The sequence below is a fragment of the Olea europaea genome, chromosome 17, assembly GCF_002742605.1.
Source record: "Olea europaea var. sylvestris chromosome 17, O_europaea_v1, whole genome shotgun sequence".
In the NCBI taxonomy this organism is placed as follows: Eukaryota; Viridiplantae; Streptophyta; class Magnoliopsida; order Lamiales; family Oleaceae; genus Olea; species Olea europaea.
In genome coordinates, this window is record NC_036253.1 from 11,748,320 (window position 1) to 11,766,730 (window position 18,411).

The 18,411-nt window shown below is 35.1% G+C and overlaps 1 protein-coding gene across 1 annotated transcript; it reads left to right on the forward strand.

The window, feature by feature from the left end:
- Positions 1–4,607: 4,607 nt before the first annotated feature.
- Positions 4,608–6,703, forward strand: LOC111366330 (beta-amyrin 28-oxidase-like). Its single transcript, XM_022987073.1, has 3 exons — positions 4,608–5,695; positions 5,792–5,979; positions 6,092–6,703. The coding sequence occupies exons 1-3, from the start codon at positions 4,744–4,746 to the stop codon at positions 6,389–6,391; spliced, it is 1,440 nt and encodes a 479-aa protein (XP_022842841.1). The 5' UTR covers positions 4,608–4,743; the 3' UTR covers positions 6,392–6,703.
- Positions 6,704–18,411: the final 11,708 nt, after the last annotated feature.

Below are 18,411 nucleotides of genomic sequence, written 5' to 3' on the forward strand. Positions count from 1 at the left end.
ATTCTTGATACTGAGTCATCTATTATGAGAATAGAAAGTAAAAGGCATAAAAGTGATAATTTAAATAATATATACCTCTGGCATTGCAGAATGGGTCATATTAACGACAAACGCATTTCCAAGTTACATAAAGATGGATACTTGGGGTCAACTTATTTTGAATCATTTGACAAATGCGAGTCATGCCTGTTAGGCAAAATGACCAAGTTCCCCTTTACTGGAAAAGGAGAAAGAGCCACAAAATTGCTGAGACTAATATATACTGATGTATGTGGACCCATGTCAATCACTGCCAGAGGTGGTTTCTCTTACTTCATCACATTTACTGATAATCATTCTAGATATGGTTATGTGTATCTGATGAAATTCAAGCATGAAGCACTTGAAAAGTTCAAAAAATTAAAACTTGAAGTAGAGAAACAGACCGGTAAAAATATTCTCACGCTGAGATTAGATCGAGGTGGAGAATATTTAAAGGGAGAATTTTTAGATTATCTAAAAGAGAATGAGATTCTCTCGCAGTGGACTCCGCCATATCCACCGCAACATAATGGTGTATCTGAATAGAGGAATCGCACATTGTTAGACATGATGCAATCAATGATGAGCCATACAAACATCCCAAAATTATTTTGGGGTCATGCACTAATTGCTGCGTGCTACACACTTAATCGTGTCCCATCTAAATCGATCGACAAAACTCCATACGAGCTATTACTAATCAAGTATTATTAGTCGAGGATGATGAACCTACAAATTACGCAGAAGTGAAGTCAAGTGTTGACTCGAAGATATGGTAAGAAGTCATGGAATCCGAAATGAACTCAATGTATGAGAACAAAATTTGGACCTTGGTCGACCTTCCAGGTGGGATAAAATCGATAGGTTGTAAATGAGTTTACAAGAAAAAGGTCGATGTGAATGGAAACATCGATACATACAAAACAAAACTAGTAGTGAAATGTTACACACAAAGACAAGACGTTGCTTTAATGAAACTTTTTCGCCTGTAGCCATGCTAAAGTCCATTCAAATTTTGCTTGCAATTGCTGCATACCATGATTATGAAATATGGCAAATGGATGTTAAAACTGCTTTCCTTAATGAAAACTTACAAGATGAGGTATACATGACACAACCTGAAGGTTTTGAATCCAAAGGAGCCAACAAAGTCTGTAAGCTAAATCGATCCATTCATGGATTAAAGCAAGTCTCTAGGAGCTGGAATCTTCGTTTTGATGAAACAATCAAAATGCCATGGAATCCGAAATGAACTCAATGTATGAGAACAAAATTTGGACCTTGGTCGACCTTCCAGGTAGGATAAAATCGATAGGTTGTAAATGAGTTTACAAGAAAAAGGTCGATGTGAATGGAAACATCGATACATACAAAACAAAACTAGTAGTGAAATGTTACACACAAAGACAAGGCGTTGCTTTAATGAAACTTTTTCGCCTGTAGCCATGCTAAAGTCCATTCAAATTTTGCTTGCAATTGCTGCATACCATGATTATGAAATATGGCAAGCTTATCTCAATCTTCATACATAGATAAAATCTTGAGAAGATATAATATGGAAGAGTCTAAGAGAGGTTTGTGTCCTATGTCACATGGGATTTACCTCTCAAAAGATATGTGTCCTAAAACACATGATGAAAGGAATCGCATGGATAAGATTCCTTATGCTTCGACGATAGGATCTATCATGTATGCGATGATATGTACGAGACCAGATGTTTCATATGTTCTAAGTGTTACGAGCAGGTTTCAAGCAAACCCTGGTGAGAAACACTAGATAGCGGTTAAAAACATTCTTAAGAACTTGAGAATGATTAAAGATATGTTCTTGATCTATGGAGGAGATGAACTAAAGATTTATAGGTATACTGATGTCAGCTTTCAATCTGACAAAGATGATAGCAAGTCTCAATCAAGATATATGTTTACTCTCAACAATGGAGCGGTTAGTTGGAAAAGTTTCAAACAGGAGACAACCGCTGATTCAACAACAGAAGCCGAGTACATTGCTGCTTCTAAAGCAGCAAAAGAAGCTGTTTGGATCAAGAAGTTCATTAATGAACTGGGAGTCGTTCCTAGCATTGTTGATCTTATCAACGATCCAAATATGTGCTATGATGATATCATCTCATCAGGGAGATTATACAAAGAAATGACGTAAAGATAGAGCGAGTTCCCACAGATGACAATATTGCAGATCCAATGACAAAGCCGTTGTCACAACAGAAACATGATCGTCATGTGGACACTTATGGTATTGATACATGAATGATTGGATCTAGTGCAAGTGGGAGTTTGTAAGTGTTATGCCCTAAATATAATCGATTTAGGTTGTAAACACTTTTAATATGTTCAATGTATTTAATTTTGGCAAGATCTATTATTTATTTAAATTAATTTTCTGATAAATAATATTAAATAATAGAGTCCGAAAATTCAAGTTTAAGTGATTTGTTAATCACAAGGAGTTGTGATTGTGAGATACAAATTACGTATAATTTTATCTTGAATAATTCGTGGTCGTAAGTAATAACGAAATACGGATATAGTTATTACAGATAGACCATCACGTGTGGCATTTCCTACTTGTGAAGTAAGTAGATGATCTCACAAGTTAAAGTGTGATGACACTTAAATAAACACGTGAATGTTTTGTTATTGAACAAAATATTGGAGACCCGCTAAGGGATTCCACATGGATAACTATCTGAGTGTCAGTGGTTAATCTCTAACGTTCGGTAGTAGAATTTGTCCTTTGACTTGAGGTCATCATAGTGCCTTGTATGAGGACAGACATGCTTTAACGGTGTTGGATGTTGCTCTACCAAGAGCCGCTAATACGGCATCGTTCGGTTATGTCAAGAACCATATGAAGGTTGTGAATGATCAATAAAGGATTCGTCACTCTTAGATAGTAAGAGATTGTGATCTGCATTTCGTTCAATTAAGTCAATAACGAAATTTTTGGCCAAGGTATACACATAAGTCGAAAAAGAGTTTTCGACTCATATTAACTTAATAGTAAAATGAAAGATATGATCGACAATCGAAATTGACACACTTCCATATCTCAAAATTGATCGGATCATATTGACGAAGGGATTATAGTTTCACGGTAAACGAACAGGTTTGGTTTTGTCATACCACGTGACATTTTCCGTCACATGTGTTGCCCTGATACATTGCTAGATGTCAATTCGAGGCGGAGAGTGTGAATTAGTGATAAATTAAAATGGTGTTTTAATTTATCAGTTTTTTATTAGATCAAAATAATATTTCACGTTGTTAGGTATCGTGATCGGGAACTTGATGGGTTGCACACAAAAGAGAATTGAAAGATTACAATTTGTCAATTAATTGATTTAAAAATCGTTGGATAAATTAACTAATTGGATTGGTTATTTATAGCCCCGAATTAATTAATTGGATTAATTAATTCACGGACCAGATTTAATTAAATGGATTAATTATATATTGCACCGGACCAGACCGAGCCCGTTTGAGTTTATATAAATACATGGTTAGGATTTTAGATCCATATAATTTTCATAATTCTTGCTAGCACAAGTCGTGAAAATCCTGGTGGCTGCAATCTGTTCTCTGTGTGGAATTCATTGGAGACTGGACAATTGGATAGCTGTGAGAGGCAGATCAAAGTTGTTGGAACAAAGATAACGCAAAGGAGTTTGCAAATTCAAGAAAATGTATAACTTTTATTACAGTTCCTATCTAAATACAAAGATAAATCCTAGTTGAAATTAAAATTGTTTTTATTTCCGCTGCGCATGTTTAAGTAAATTCTCAACATATACAACAAGTATATGATAACATAACAGAAATTCCATTGCATTGTGAGTTTAATTGCCTCTGATGCAGGCAAATAAAATGGCATCTGGCTGTTTTGAAATATATTATAACAGCAGTTTCCTGTAATTATGTCAAATTGAATCAATTTTAAAAACGAAGGATTCATATATTTTTAGCTCATTCAGATGAACTACAAACCCTTCTAATAAGAACAAGTCCTGTCGCCGCTAGCCAGCTACTTCGGCAAAGAAAATGTCATATTATTAGTTAGTAATCTCTGCTTAATAAAAATTTCTTTTTCAATGAACAGTTAGCATCAACCAACATTTCATCTACAGGATCAACCGTTAATAGCATCCTGCAACTTTTCTTTGTAGATGGAAGAAATGGGGCTCTGCCCGACTTATAGTTTCGACTCAATGAATCATTTCTTCTCGTATAAAATTATTACCAATCTTACATTTTACAGTGGATTGAATCCTTTATTCAAAAACTTAGTACCAATCATTTCTTCTTGTAAATGAGAAAATTTATGTCTCGACCTAAATTATAGTGGAATGCTTTATTCAAATACTTACCACCAATCTTACATCTTATCTCCTTAGGTAGGAAATTGTCTCGCACAGTGCTATTGGGAATCAAAAATTTCAACTTGGAGATATTAAAAGAAGATTGTGTTTAGACATGCAAAAGCAAATAAAAACAGGCATTTTGGATGCCGATTATATATTATATATTTCAACCAAGTAAAGCCACTCCATAGGACCTTGATTCCTTGGTTTCCTAACTTGACTTCGATATTCCCAAAATTAACTTTTCCTAGTATCACTACATAGTTTTGACTCTCTTTCCCTCTATATATATGTGTCTAAATTCAATAACTAAATCATCAATATACTAATCAAAACATAAGACATGGACTTCTTCTTTGTGTCTCTCCTTGGCCTCTTTGTTTCCTTTGTATTCTTCTCTCTTAACTACATCTTCTACAAGAACAAATCGAGCTCATCTGGGACGCTTCCTCCCGGCAAGACTGGATTGCCAGTGGTTGGCGAAACCCTAGAGTTTCTCACCACTGGGTGGAAGGGCTACCCCGAAAAGTTCATTTACGATCGGATGGCTAAGTACTCATCCAAAGTTTTCAGGACTCACCTACTTGGAGAAAAGGCTGCCGTTTTCTGTGGTGCTGCTGGTAATAAGTTTTTGTTCTCAAATGAGAATAAACTTGTCCAAGCATGGTGGCCTGCATCTTTTGACAAAGTTTTCCCATCTTCTAATCAAACTTCATCAAAAGAAGAAGCCATAAAAATGCGAAAAATGCTTCCGAATTTCCTCAAACCCGAAGCCTTACAACGATACATCGGTATAATGGATCATATTGCACAAAGACACTTTACTGATGACTGGGAAAACAAGAATGAAATTGTTGCTTTCCCCCTTGCAAAGAAATTCACTTTCTGGCTGGCCTGCCGTTTGTTTGTAAGCGTCGAAGATCCCAACCACGTTGCTAGATTTGCTGATCCTTTCGACCTTCTAGCATCTGGACTTATTTCCCTTCCCATAGACTTGCCCGGAACGCCATTTAATCGTGCCATCAAGGCCTCAAATTTCATCCGTAAAGAGCTTGTTGCCATAATCAAACAGCGAAAACTTGATTTAGCTGAAGGAAAAGCATCGCCAACACAAGATATATTGTCTCACATGCTCTTGACTAGTGATGAAAATGGAAAATTCATGCATGAATTGGATATTGCTGATAAGATTTTAGGCCTGCTTATTGGAGGCCATGATACTGCTAGTTCTGCATGCACTTTCATTATCAAGTTTCTTGCAGAGTTGCCTGAGGTATATGACGGAGTCTACAGGGGTAAGTCTCAAATAATCCAAACTCCACCCCCCCTCTCCCATCCCAACATTTTTCAATTTTCATTCTTATAATTAATTATTTTATTTCGATGATCAGAACAAATAGAGATTGCCAAATCAAAAGCTCCAGGTGAATTGCTGAACTGGGAAGACATAAAGAAAATGAAATATTCATGGAATGTGGCATGTGAAGTGATGAGACTAGCACCACCCCTCCAAGGAGCTTTTAGAGAAGCCATTACTGATTTCATGTACAATGGTTTTGAAATTCCAAAGGGATGGAAGGTAAATAATGCACACAAATATGTCTAATCCGATGTACCAAATATGTTCATATTCGTTTCATACAAGCCATTATATACCTATTAATCCCGTGTTGTTTCCTTACCTTTCGCAGTTATACTGGAGTGCAAATTCGACACACAGGAATCCCGAGTTCTTCCCCGAGCCACTGAAATTTGATCCTTCAAGATTTGATGGATCAGGACCAGCTCCTTTCACATTTGTTCCATTTGGTGGAGGACCTAGAATGTGCCCAGGAAAAGAGTATGCCCGTCTCGAAATTCTTGTTTTTATGCACCATCTTGTGAAAAGGTTCAAGTGGGAGAAAATAATTCCAGATGAGAAGATTGTTGTTAATCCAATGCCAATTCCTGCCAAGGGTCTTCCTGTTCGCCTCTATCCTCACACAGCTTAATTAAATTCAATTTCAAGTTTGATCGTGCCTAGAATTGCTCGAAAAGAACACCTTTTAGGTGCTTTTGAACACGGCCAAATATGCTTTCAACTTTTAATCTTCTACGAATTGTATTTTTGTTTTCAGAGTATCTGTATTTCCCCTCGTGCTTTTCTTAGTCGGATGGAAAATAAAAATAATTTAGTTAAAAACAGATCGTTTATATGTAAAAAAAGGGTATTTTAAACGAAAATAAAATAAAAATGTAACAGGGTTGTGATTCATCTTGAGCGATGAAAGCGGGGCTGCATCGAAAGATTCGCCTAAAGAAAATTGGCAAGATGCCCCCATGTGCAGAGTAAAAGCTTTCTTGCTTGGCCTTGTACCTAAACTGTGGACAAAAAGTGGTAGGTGAAGCGTGAATTCAGCGCTTAAAAAAAGGAAATTTTTCACGGGCCCCAGTCCTTGGAGTCGCACCTTTGTGCAATTTGTTACTAGTCACGCACTAGCTAGATTTGCTCATTACTATTTATCACTATCTTCCTTCGTGCTCGATTTTTCTAGTTAAACCTGTCGGTCTAGTTCGATTTCGCAACACAACTAGAGCCAACATAAACGACGATTAAACAATAGAATAATGATATTCATAATAAGTAGTATCTTGGCGGAATTGCCACATATGAAATTGAGCACAATTTTGCAAAGAAATAGCCCACTTGTTTCTCGAGAAGAGATGGGAAACATGCTCAATATCATTTGATTGAATAGTTGACCCAGCCCCTGGGCTCATATGAAGGGTATGTTATTATTTTAGATCTAACCAATTGGATGAATTACTCCTAAAGGTTCCTTTTCGTTTGTTTCGAGAAATCTATCGATCAATTCCGATTCTTTCTTTTTCTCTTGATTCTTTTCCGATCGAGATGTATAGATCCTGTACATCCTAGGTCTTCCCGTTCCGTCATCTGGCTTATGTTCTTCATGTAGCATTCAGACCGAATGACTCTATGAAATTACGTCGATACTTCCACATATTATGGGTAACGTAGGAGACATCTCTATTTTTCCCCCGGGGAATCTTTAGAATTCCCACTGCTTAGCTTTTTAGAACCCCCCCTTTTCTGGATCCACCTCACATCAATAACCCGGCCCCTACCACCTATAGGTAGTTTTAAACAAGTTCTAGACGATTGTCAACCTCTTAATTCATTGTCTAATGCATTAAAATCATTCCAACTCTGTTGAATAATGAATCAGAAGTTTCGATCACTAGTCTAGACGATTGTCAACCTCTTAATTCATTGTCTAATGCATTAAAATCATTCCAACTCTGTTGAATAATGAATCAGAAGTTTCGATACATGGCACTGTTTTCTGCAAATCACCTTGGGCCTGTTTGATAGGCCCTTTTTTCCATGGCTCATATGAAGGGTATGTTATTATTTTAGATCTAACCAATTGGATGAATTACTCCTAAAGGTTCCTTTTCGTTTGTTTCGAGAAATCTATCGATCAATTCCGATTCTTTCTTTTTCTCTTGATTCTTTTCCGATCGAGATGTATAGATCCTGTTCATGGATTAACCCTAGGTCTTCCCGTTCCGTCATCTGGCTTATGTTCTTCATGTAGCATTCAGACCGAATGACTCTATGAAATTACGTCGATACTTCCACATATTATGGGTAACGTAGGAGACATCTCTATTTTTCCCCCGGGGAATCTTTAGAATTCCCACTGCTTAGCTTTTTAGAACCCCCCCTTTTCTGGATCCACCTCACATCAATAACCCGGCCCCTACCACCTATAGGTAGTTTTAAACAAGTTCTAGACGATTGTCAACCTCTTAATTCATTGTCTAATGCATTAAAATCATTCCAACTCTGTTGAATAATGAATCAGAAGTTTCGATACATGGCACTGTTTTCTGCAAATCACCTTGGGCCTGTTTGATAGGCCCTTTTTTCCATGGAACTTGGAAATGAAATTTCATTTTCCATGTTTTTGAGTGTTTGATTTGCCAAATTTTCCAAGTAATTGGTTTTCTAGCTTTCTCCTCACTTGACCGGCTTTTCCTTGTTTTTGAGGAATCCACTTTCTCATGGGGTTGGTGGAAATTGATTTTCCATGCAACAATTTTTTTATTACAATGGAAACAAATTCTAGGAACAATTGAAAAAGATGATATCTCTTAAATTGACAATTTTCATGTAAAACAAAACCAAACGAGCACCAAAATATAGATGATTTTTTGAACCTTTTTTCTTTTGGAAACAAAATTTAGGAACAATTGTAGAAGTGAATATCCCTTAAATTGACAATTTTCATGAAAATAAAACCAAACGAACATCAAAAGACACTTTTATTTCAACATTTTTCAAGTAAAAAATTATATCAATCAAATACTATTAATTGACAATTCTCAGTAAAACAATTTCTAGGCAATTCAATTCCCTGAAATTCATTTTATTTTCATCCAAATTTCATCTTTGCAATCAAACGGACCATATATGTCAAATGTATTTGTTTGGCATAAAGAACTGGGAAGACATAAAGAAATGAAATATTCATGGAATGTGGCATGTGAAGTAATGAGACTTGCACCGCCCCTCCAAGGAGATTTCAGAGAAGCCATTATTGGTTTCATGTACAGCGGTTTCAGAGAAAGTGTATTTGAAAATGAGTATTAAAAAAAAAAAGGTTTTGAAAGATTGGTTATCAAACATATTGAAGTGGGCTTCTTACTTTCAAATAATTGCACGCTCAATAAATTTCTTCTATGCATTTTGTTACATCTATAGATAACGTGACATATGCATAATTGAGAAAGTACCACATATACTGATTCGTCATAGATTATTTAGCCCCTGTTTGATGGTCATTATTTGGCAAAAAAATAAATTTTTGAATGATGAATTTTTGAAAAATATGCAGTTAAAAGTAGAGAAAATTTTGGGATTTATATGTAAAATATTTTAATGTGTAAATGTGTGATTGAAAATGAATATATTGAAAAAAAAATTTGATTTAACGGATATCGAATAGGGGCTTAACTGAATTGGGTCTAGTAAATTAATAAAAAACATCGCTTGGGCTTGAAACTCAACCCATTAGCACCATTTGACCAATTTTCATTACACTCTATATATGTGATCTATTTCACAATCAAGGTATGTCATTTTAGCCCTAGCCAAACCCCTCTCTTTTTTCTTATACTCATTTATCTCTTGTCGGCTCTTGATTTGATCATCGGAATGCAAACGGTCATGGGACCATTTTTCGATCCATGGCCCTTGCCTCCTAACAAGATGTTCCAATGTGCAGGTGAATGTGATTCTTATTTCCTGCTTCATCAGACAGATTCTTCGTCCCTCACTATTATCGAGAATAGCTACAAGACCTCGTCTATCTAAGACCAACTTATAAGTGTTCGATAGCTCAAGAGAGCCATTTGCGAGATGTTTATTCTCGCTTTGCTGTATGCTTATTCCTTAGTTTGCGGATGCTTGTTCTTTTCTTCTCTTTCTTGGGACTTGTCCAACCTCACCATTTCTCCAAGCGAGGCAAGTCATTCACTTATAATGCATGTATGAGCCGTCTACACAATCTCTTCAGCTTCACTGCATTTATCTTCAGAGAATTCATCATGCATCCACATCAGCTTATCACGGCTACTTACATACTCAGAGCCACACTTCTGCATTAACTATATCACAACTATATCTATTTTCAGAGAGCTCATCATGCCTTTGCATCAACTATATTACAACTGCACTTATCTTCAAAGAGCTTACATTATCTCCTTGCATGGATGAACCATCCATCATGCAATGATGTTATTCATGACTTCGTAAGAAATGAGTGGGCCCACCTCAATATTTACATAGACGAAGCCTCCCACAATTGAATCATCCACCTGGGAGAAACCCTTTCCATGGATATGTTAACCCCATGCAAAAATATCCACTTTAAAAAGAGAGTTATAAGCACCTCAACGAGGTCCCATCTTAGATATCCCCAAAGATAATGCCTTCCACAACTAAATCATCTACCTAGAAGAAGCCCTTACCATGATGTGCCACAACCATGCAAGGATGTCAGCTTCATTACTGCTGTTTATATTCAGTCTAGAGTCTCACCTCTGCATCAGTATCAATATAGCTATTTATTCGAAGTCTCATCTCTGCATCAACTTATCACGACTGCTTATATTCAGAGTCTCGCCTTTGTATCAACTTTATCACAGTTGATCATATTCAGATTCTCATATCTATCCAAAATGTCCATGAATTATATGAATATCCATACAGAGATTTGGGGGACTATTGTGATACTAGTATCTTAGTATTATTACATTATTACTGCTAGCATATGTTTTTTATTATTGTCTCAAAGTAGCATTTCATTTCACATCATTGCAGGCATGTCATATAACTATTTTCATTATTATCAGTACGTATGTCACGTTATCCACATTATCAACATGTTATTTGCTTCACATTAGCAATACTGTTACACTGAACTGTGCAAGCATATGATCTACTATAATGCATGGACAGACTTTCTGCACATTATATTTTGAAAATATTTAGATTATCATTATTTCTCTTTATTGTCATTACTCGGAGGGCAAATAGGCCCCAAATTTATTTTATATATAAGTAGTGAATAGATTATGCTGTATTTCAGATTAGTTTAGTCCAAATTACAGAAGAGATGTTGCCAAAATTTCAATAAATTATAGTGGTTTATATTCTCGAAACAATTCGTAGGTCTTCGCCTATTTGGTTTCGATACATATTTTCGAGGCAGTTCGTAAACCCCTATTTATTGAGTTGCTCTTATTTTCGAGACAAACTATAAGATCTTACCTACCTAACAACTTATATTTTAAGTACAACCCGCATACAAATATACAACTTGGACTTGGGGATTATTGTTATATATATATATATATATAAATTATGTGGCATGCGCATAATGAAGAGGGAACCACATATACAGACTCAACATCTATTATTTAGAGCCTGTTTGAGCCCCATTTCATTGTAAAAATGCATTTTCGAATAGTTGATTGGTGGAGAATGTGTGATTAAAAATATGAAAAAGTTTTGAATTTGCGTGTAATATTATTTTATTGAAGAACGTATGATTGAAAAGAAGAGAGAAAAACATATTTTAAAAATAATTGGAATCAAACAGAGGTTTAATTGAATTGGCCTATTAAAAGAAAAATCTCATCCTGAGCTTGGAACTCGGCTCACTAGTGCCATTTGGCCAATTTCCTTTCACAATATGAAAATTATGCAGTTCGACACAAATAATACCTAGAGGGGGGGGGTGAATAGGTATTTGCACTAAATTTAAGCAAATTAATTAATAATTGCAACATGTCACAGTTATTAATTAGTCGAAATAAATTCTCTTGCAATCTACCCTATGTTGAATTGCTACAATATAATAAATTGCTGGAAAGTAAAAAACACAGTATATTTGATTACTGAGAAAACCCGTCGCAGGATTAAAAACTTTGCCCAAACCAGTATGAATCCACTATAAACGAATCAACTTACAGGACTGCCAGACTCGACCACTCTAGTACTTTCTGAACTCTTGAACTGTAATTTCCAAAAAAACCTCCTAAATTTGGTGCTCCTGCACCAACTCCTAGCTTTCTGACTTCGTCTATTTCCTGTGGGTTTGATTACGTCTAAAGTGTAACGCGGTAATTATAGTATAGCTTTAGGGTGTCATATCCATAGGTAGATGGGGAATTAATTAAAGGGTCCAACAAACTAGGATTTTCATTATGAGTTGTGTAACAGATAATATATCAATTTGAAACATGTTCAAATGTTAATATGTAAATTTACGGGATTTGAATCAAAGTATGGAATAGTGAAGCGCCGAAATTCCCTCGATTGGTTTGGATCATTCGGCATCAATCATGCATTCATGTACTCAATTAAAGATTTTTCATCAAACTTTAATTGGGGAATATAACATTAAGGCCCAATTTTATTTTACAATAATTATAAAATATGAATTTCCTATAACATATACCCACTTTAATCTATTGAAATCGGATTCTAAATCCACGTTATACATCAAGTATAAAATCGTACAGAATCACACCAATAGATAATTGAAATTGAAATTTAACAATTAGGTTAATTTCACGATAGAAAAAACATGATTAAATCTATGTGAAATATAGTAAAAGTTAAATCAATCTCACAACAATGCTTGAAATTGAAATTCAATACATACTTCAATTATTCAATCGAAAGAAGATGATTAAATCCATGAAAATCTAATATATATTAAACCAATCTCAAAACATATTTATAAGAATAAGAAATCCAAATATTGAATTGTTTAGCAATGGAAATCATATTACAAGCATGAGAAATGTTGAAATAATCGATACCAATCGAGTTCATTCCTTGCTTTACTAAGGATTTCTAGCCTTCCATGGAGTTTCTTCACCCAAGATGAGAGAAAATTGATGTGGAGAGGAAGAATATCGTTTTGGGTCGAGATTAGGGCTTAAAAACGTGTGTCAAACAAGTTCCCATAAGTGTCTGCGTCAAAATAGGAATCTGGGATTTCGACCTCGAAAAATACCCAAGCAATAGCATTGTTATAAGCCATGCAACCGCATAGTTCAACCAAAATGACCCAAAAGTTCTCGGAAGGTAACCATGCAACCGCATGGTTGTCACCATTTTCTCTACCGGACAGCTTTTAGTATTTTGGCCATGACTTTTCCTCTCGATGTTCGATTGAGGTGATTGGACAACTAACACGAAGGGTTACAACTTTGCTTCAGAAGTTATTTCCAATTCAATCATTTTCCATGTCAAAAATGGGTCTTAACATGAGGCCGAAAACCGTTGCATAACTTTTTTCATTTGGGAATTGATTTGTGAAGATGTAATGGTCATATTTCACTTCTTTTGACTTCAAATTATACCCAATTGACTCCTAGCTTTCTTGAATCATCATTCCAACCCCGTCTCATCTATGGATTATTTGCAAATTGATCCCTGAACTTTCACTTTCTTCTACTTTGCCCCTTTTTACTCATTTCTTCCAAATTTCAACATTTTTAATGAAATTGCAACCTAGATCAAAATATAAGAGTAATGAGTGCATTTTGACATCAAATAATCATACGAATGCAACAATTAAAAGGGGAAAATATCATATTTTACACTCTTATTAGGATTTTCGAAAACTCCTTGTTTTTTCAGTAACCGAAACTTCGATCATTTTCTTGATCTTCAACCTCTAATAGATACTCTGGAAGTATGGGTTTTCGGTGTTTGAATTTATGGTTTTGATGTTTTTCAATCGTCAATAGCAATGATAGATGGATCGTATGATATATGAAAGGCGTATGAATTTTCTCTCAATGAAAAATTTAATACTTTTCGTGAAACGGCACAGGTACTTATACAAAGGATGTTTTGGGTCGTGTGGTCTTGTTAAAATTTTCGAAAATTGCAAATTATGGTTTTCTAGTATGCACTGTCACTCAAGTGATAGGCTAGCAAAAAGCAAGCGATGGTATTTCACTCGAGCGAGGTCTTAGCAACAAACTAGTAAAGTCCATTCTATTTTTGTCGCTCGAACAATGTATTGGCAAGAGGCAAGCGAACTTTCAACGGCTGTTCTTTCTTTATTCCAATCTTGAACCCTAACCTACCAACCACAACTATAAAAAAATTGCATCTAACTCCTTTTTGTTCACAGGATTGCCAATTACATTAAAACCTTAACACTATACATATGTGACCCATTTCATAGTCAAGGAATGTCATTCTAACCTTAGCCAAACCCCTCTTCCTTAGTGCACACAATGTGCAACAAAATTTGGCAGTTAGTAGGAAGAGGTTCAGTACGAGTCGTAGTCGGACCACCTCCTAAAGGGTTGTTAAACAGTGTCGATCAGATAAGAAAATCGACCGAGAGGATATCAGCAGATAAACAAAAGAAGAGGAAATGAATGACTCGTGAAATGTGCAAAGTTCTAGAAATAACATCAGTAGTAGTCCTAACAGTCGTACTCCTAAGAAAAACCCTAAATAAAAACCCCCTGGCATCGTAAATGTTTGCATAGAACTCTTGAACTAGGAGACTAGGCGGAGGGGATAGGCCCATTAAAAGTGACTCACATCCACCGGAAGTGAAAATGGCTACTAGATCTGGAGAGAGGTTTGAAAGAATTACCTCATGCTCTATTAGTACAAAGCGAAAGGAGAAACGAGACCCGAAGACCTCTAGAGCAATGGATGAGATGAACATAGAGCTACTGTAAGAGGTTAATCCACCCGATGGCTATGCAGAAGTCTGGGCGCTCTTAATAAATGAGCAAGTTCAAGAAATCAAGAATTAAAACTAGGATACTATAAATCTTGCAAACCACCTAATATATGATATGTATGAATGCATGTGAAACGAGGTAATACTATGCGAAGAAAGATAAAAATCATGCAAAACAGTGGAAAAAAATCGACACATCATGTAAATGCAAGCTAAAATTGACAAAAGCGCACAAAACAATGCAATAGTGGTGAAACACGTGCAAAACGATGCAAAATTGTGGAAAACATACAAAAAGATGTAAAAGTGTGGAAACCACGCAAAACGACCCATCAACGTGCCATGAGACATGGGCTAAGGCCATACAGTGGTTGTAAGTTGAAAACATGATGTCAAGATGCAGAGTGACACGACGTCAAGACGTAAGGCACATATGTATGGCATGTCCGTGAGGAGAAGCCAATGCCAACAAAGACAAATACGAGAAAAGACAACTCAACCGAGATCATGACACAGTAAGAGAATAGTGTGTGGAAATGTGGCTCTAAAAATAATCGAACTTGTGGAATGAGCAATATGTCAAACATATGGCATGCATATGAGAAATGATCGATTCAACCTAGAATTCAAACCAACTAAGTACACACCTCCATCAACAAGCCACAACCAAGTAATCCATTAATTAATCCTATCCTAAACGTCATCAAAAATGTGTGCAAATAATAAAAAGAATATGGCAAAAGTTGAAAGAAGATATACGTGAAAATGAGACAAACTTCAAATTTTATGATTCAAATCTTGCAAAATTGACTAAGTAATGCAACATCATTAACCAATTGCTTAATGGATGGATGTAGAGCATATGACAATGGCAATAAGTAAAAAGAAGTCGAAAATCCTCAAAAAGTGAAGAAACAAGCAAAAACTAGGGTTCTTCGAATTCCCTTAAAGTTGTAGTGTAATGTTGAAAAGAATTGATGTTAGAAGCTTGCAAAGACGATGCACACACGTCCAATTAATGAATTGAGGCAAGAAGGAACAATGGGCAGTAAGAATTTTGAGAGCAATATGAGTGAAAATGGGAAAAATGGCGAGATGAAGAACACTATAAAAGAACTTGTCTCTCGAGCGAATAACGAGCGAGAAGCATTCTGCTTTTGTCACTTGAGCGAAGCCCTAGCGTTAGGCAGGGACAAAAGTTTGACAAAAATAACCCCAATTTTTGATTTTTTTTTTTTTTGAAATTTAGCACTTTTTTATGAAAACATGGCACGCACTTCAACATGTATGTTATCTCAAAAAATACTCACAAATATGACACACTCAATGAATAGAAATGCTACCCTATGCACAGATCAAGTTTAGAGAAAGTATGTTGTATATGTGACCCATACATAAAAAAATGCCACCAATTCCAAGTAAACAAAACTCAAAACCTTAAGTTTGTAAGAAGGGACTCATAAGTGCGTTTTACACTCATTTTGCCCTTAAAACATGACAAATTGTTGATAAAAGTATTTAAATACAGCTTAATTATGTGTAATTATGTTTTGTATGACTATAATGATGAATATGGCGGAATTCAAAAGAAAAGAAACGAAAAAAAGACCAAAATGAAGGAAAATAAAAGTTTAGGGACCAAAGTATAAATAACTAAAAAGAAACCGAAAGCAAAAACGAAGATGTGAAAGATTCAAGGACCAATTTAGTGAGGACTTGAAGCAAAGCTTGACTCAGACAGGCAAGAGACATGGCTGGCCTTTCCACTGACAGCGTGATCCATTTTTAGATTTGCTGCTAGAATTTTTCCAAATCTTTTCGATCTTTCTTTTTCGATAGAAAACTTCCAAATATGTTCTGTAGAAATTTTGGCAACACTTGCTGTACACATAGCAGAATTGTTTTACACCCCTAAACATAGGATAGAACTATTTGGCCCTATCAACCATCAATCAAATGACTTTGAGCTATTTGAACTAAGTTTGAGGCATAATAATTTTGTATTCTTTAAATTTCATTTATTATCCTTTCTAGTTTTCATTACTAATTGTGTTGAAAACTTTGATTTGTCTACCAACTTCACATAAAATCATATCTATTATTTTGTGTTCTTCTTCTCCCTTCAATCTTCCCTTTTACATAAATCCGCTCGGGCGTATATAATGTTAAAACTTCATTTTATTTACTTTTATGATTTGGAAGAAGTTTGTTGTTTTTGAAATATTTAAATTGTTAATCAAAGAAACAAATTTTATATATGGATAAAATATATTTGTAGTATTTTAATAAGTTATTTTGAATAGTAGTGAGTGAATTATCCAAATGGTCATTCAACTTTGTAAAAGGTTTTCACGGGGTCACTGAATTTTAAAAATCATCAAATTCATTATTGAACTTTGCAAAAAGTTTTTACAAGGTTACTGAACTTTAAAAATCACCTCATTCATCTCTGAACTTTGTAAAAGATTTCCATGGGATCACTGAACTTTACAAAAAGTTTTTTTGAAGAAACATTTTGCAAAATTTCGTGATGAATTAGGTATTTTTAAAGTTCAATGACCCCGTGGAAATTTTTTACTAAATTCAGTGATGAACTGGATGATTTTTAAAATTCAATGACCCCGTGAAAACCTTTTACAAAGTTTAATGACCATTTGGGTAATTCACTCAAATAGTAGTCAATACTTTTGACATATTGGTAGGTTAACAATGTTATTACTAATTATTTAGATAAACTTTACTTTTTGTCGTATTTTACTGGACCGTACCCAATATTTTTTTATTCAAACCATGGAAAACACGATTATGTACGAATATTTATTAATTCTGTTAACTTTAATTGTTGCTAGTTTAATAAAATACATGATGATAATCAAATAAATAATTAATTAAAAAATTAAGATTTATGGCAGCATTCAACGTATGCCGTAAAAATTGACAACTATTTACAACGTTCGTATGAAAGTCATAATAAAGTTAGTTAACGGCAACACGATGTATGCCATAAAAGAATATATCTATTTATGGCGTGTACATGAAAGTTGTAATAAAGTTAGTTAATGGCGGCATTCAATATATGCTATAAAAAGAGACATTTTTACGGCATGTACATGAAGACCATAATAAAAAAAGGTTGAACCCCAACATTAAGGGCCTCCACCGACCCTATCCTAAGCCATCGTGAAGGAGGTAAATCGCAGGATGTGCCTCCCAGAAGCCAGGATGGAGAGCTCATGGATAGGCCAAGGCTGTTAACCCGTATGGTAACTCCCACTTGCAACAAAGTCAATTCCACCTTGCGGGGAATCGAACTCTGCACACTGCCGCCCTGAACCCTATCCGCCCTTCCCTTTGCCACTGGGAGATATGCCCTGGGGGCTACATGAAGACCATAATAAAGTTCGTTAATGACGGTCTTTCAGTTTTGTTACCATATTCAATATATGTTGTAAAAGGGGGAAATATTTAAAATATTGCTTTATATGTGTTCAGCTGTACGCTATAAAAAAAAAATAAAAAATAAAATTCTTTAGAGCAAGTAGCAATCACTGTATTCTAATGAGCTAAAAGAACCAAAAAGAAAATAAGAGAGTCAAAAGCAATTGTAATTTTTTATAACGATGGACCATATATATAAGGTGTCAACAAGAGTTACAAACTAATCAAATTACATATTTTTATAGTAAGTAAAGTTTATCTTTTATGTATCTTAATAA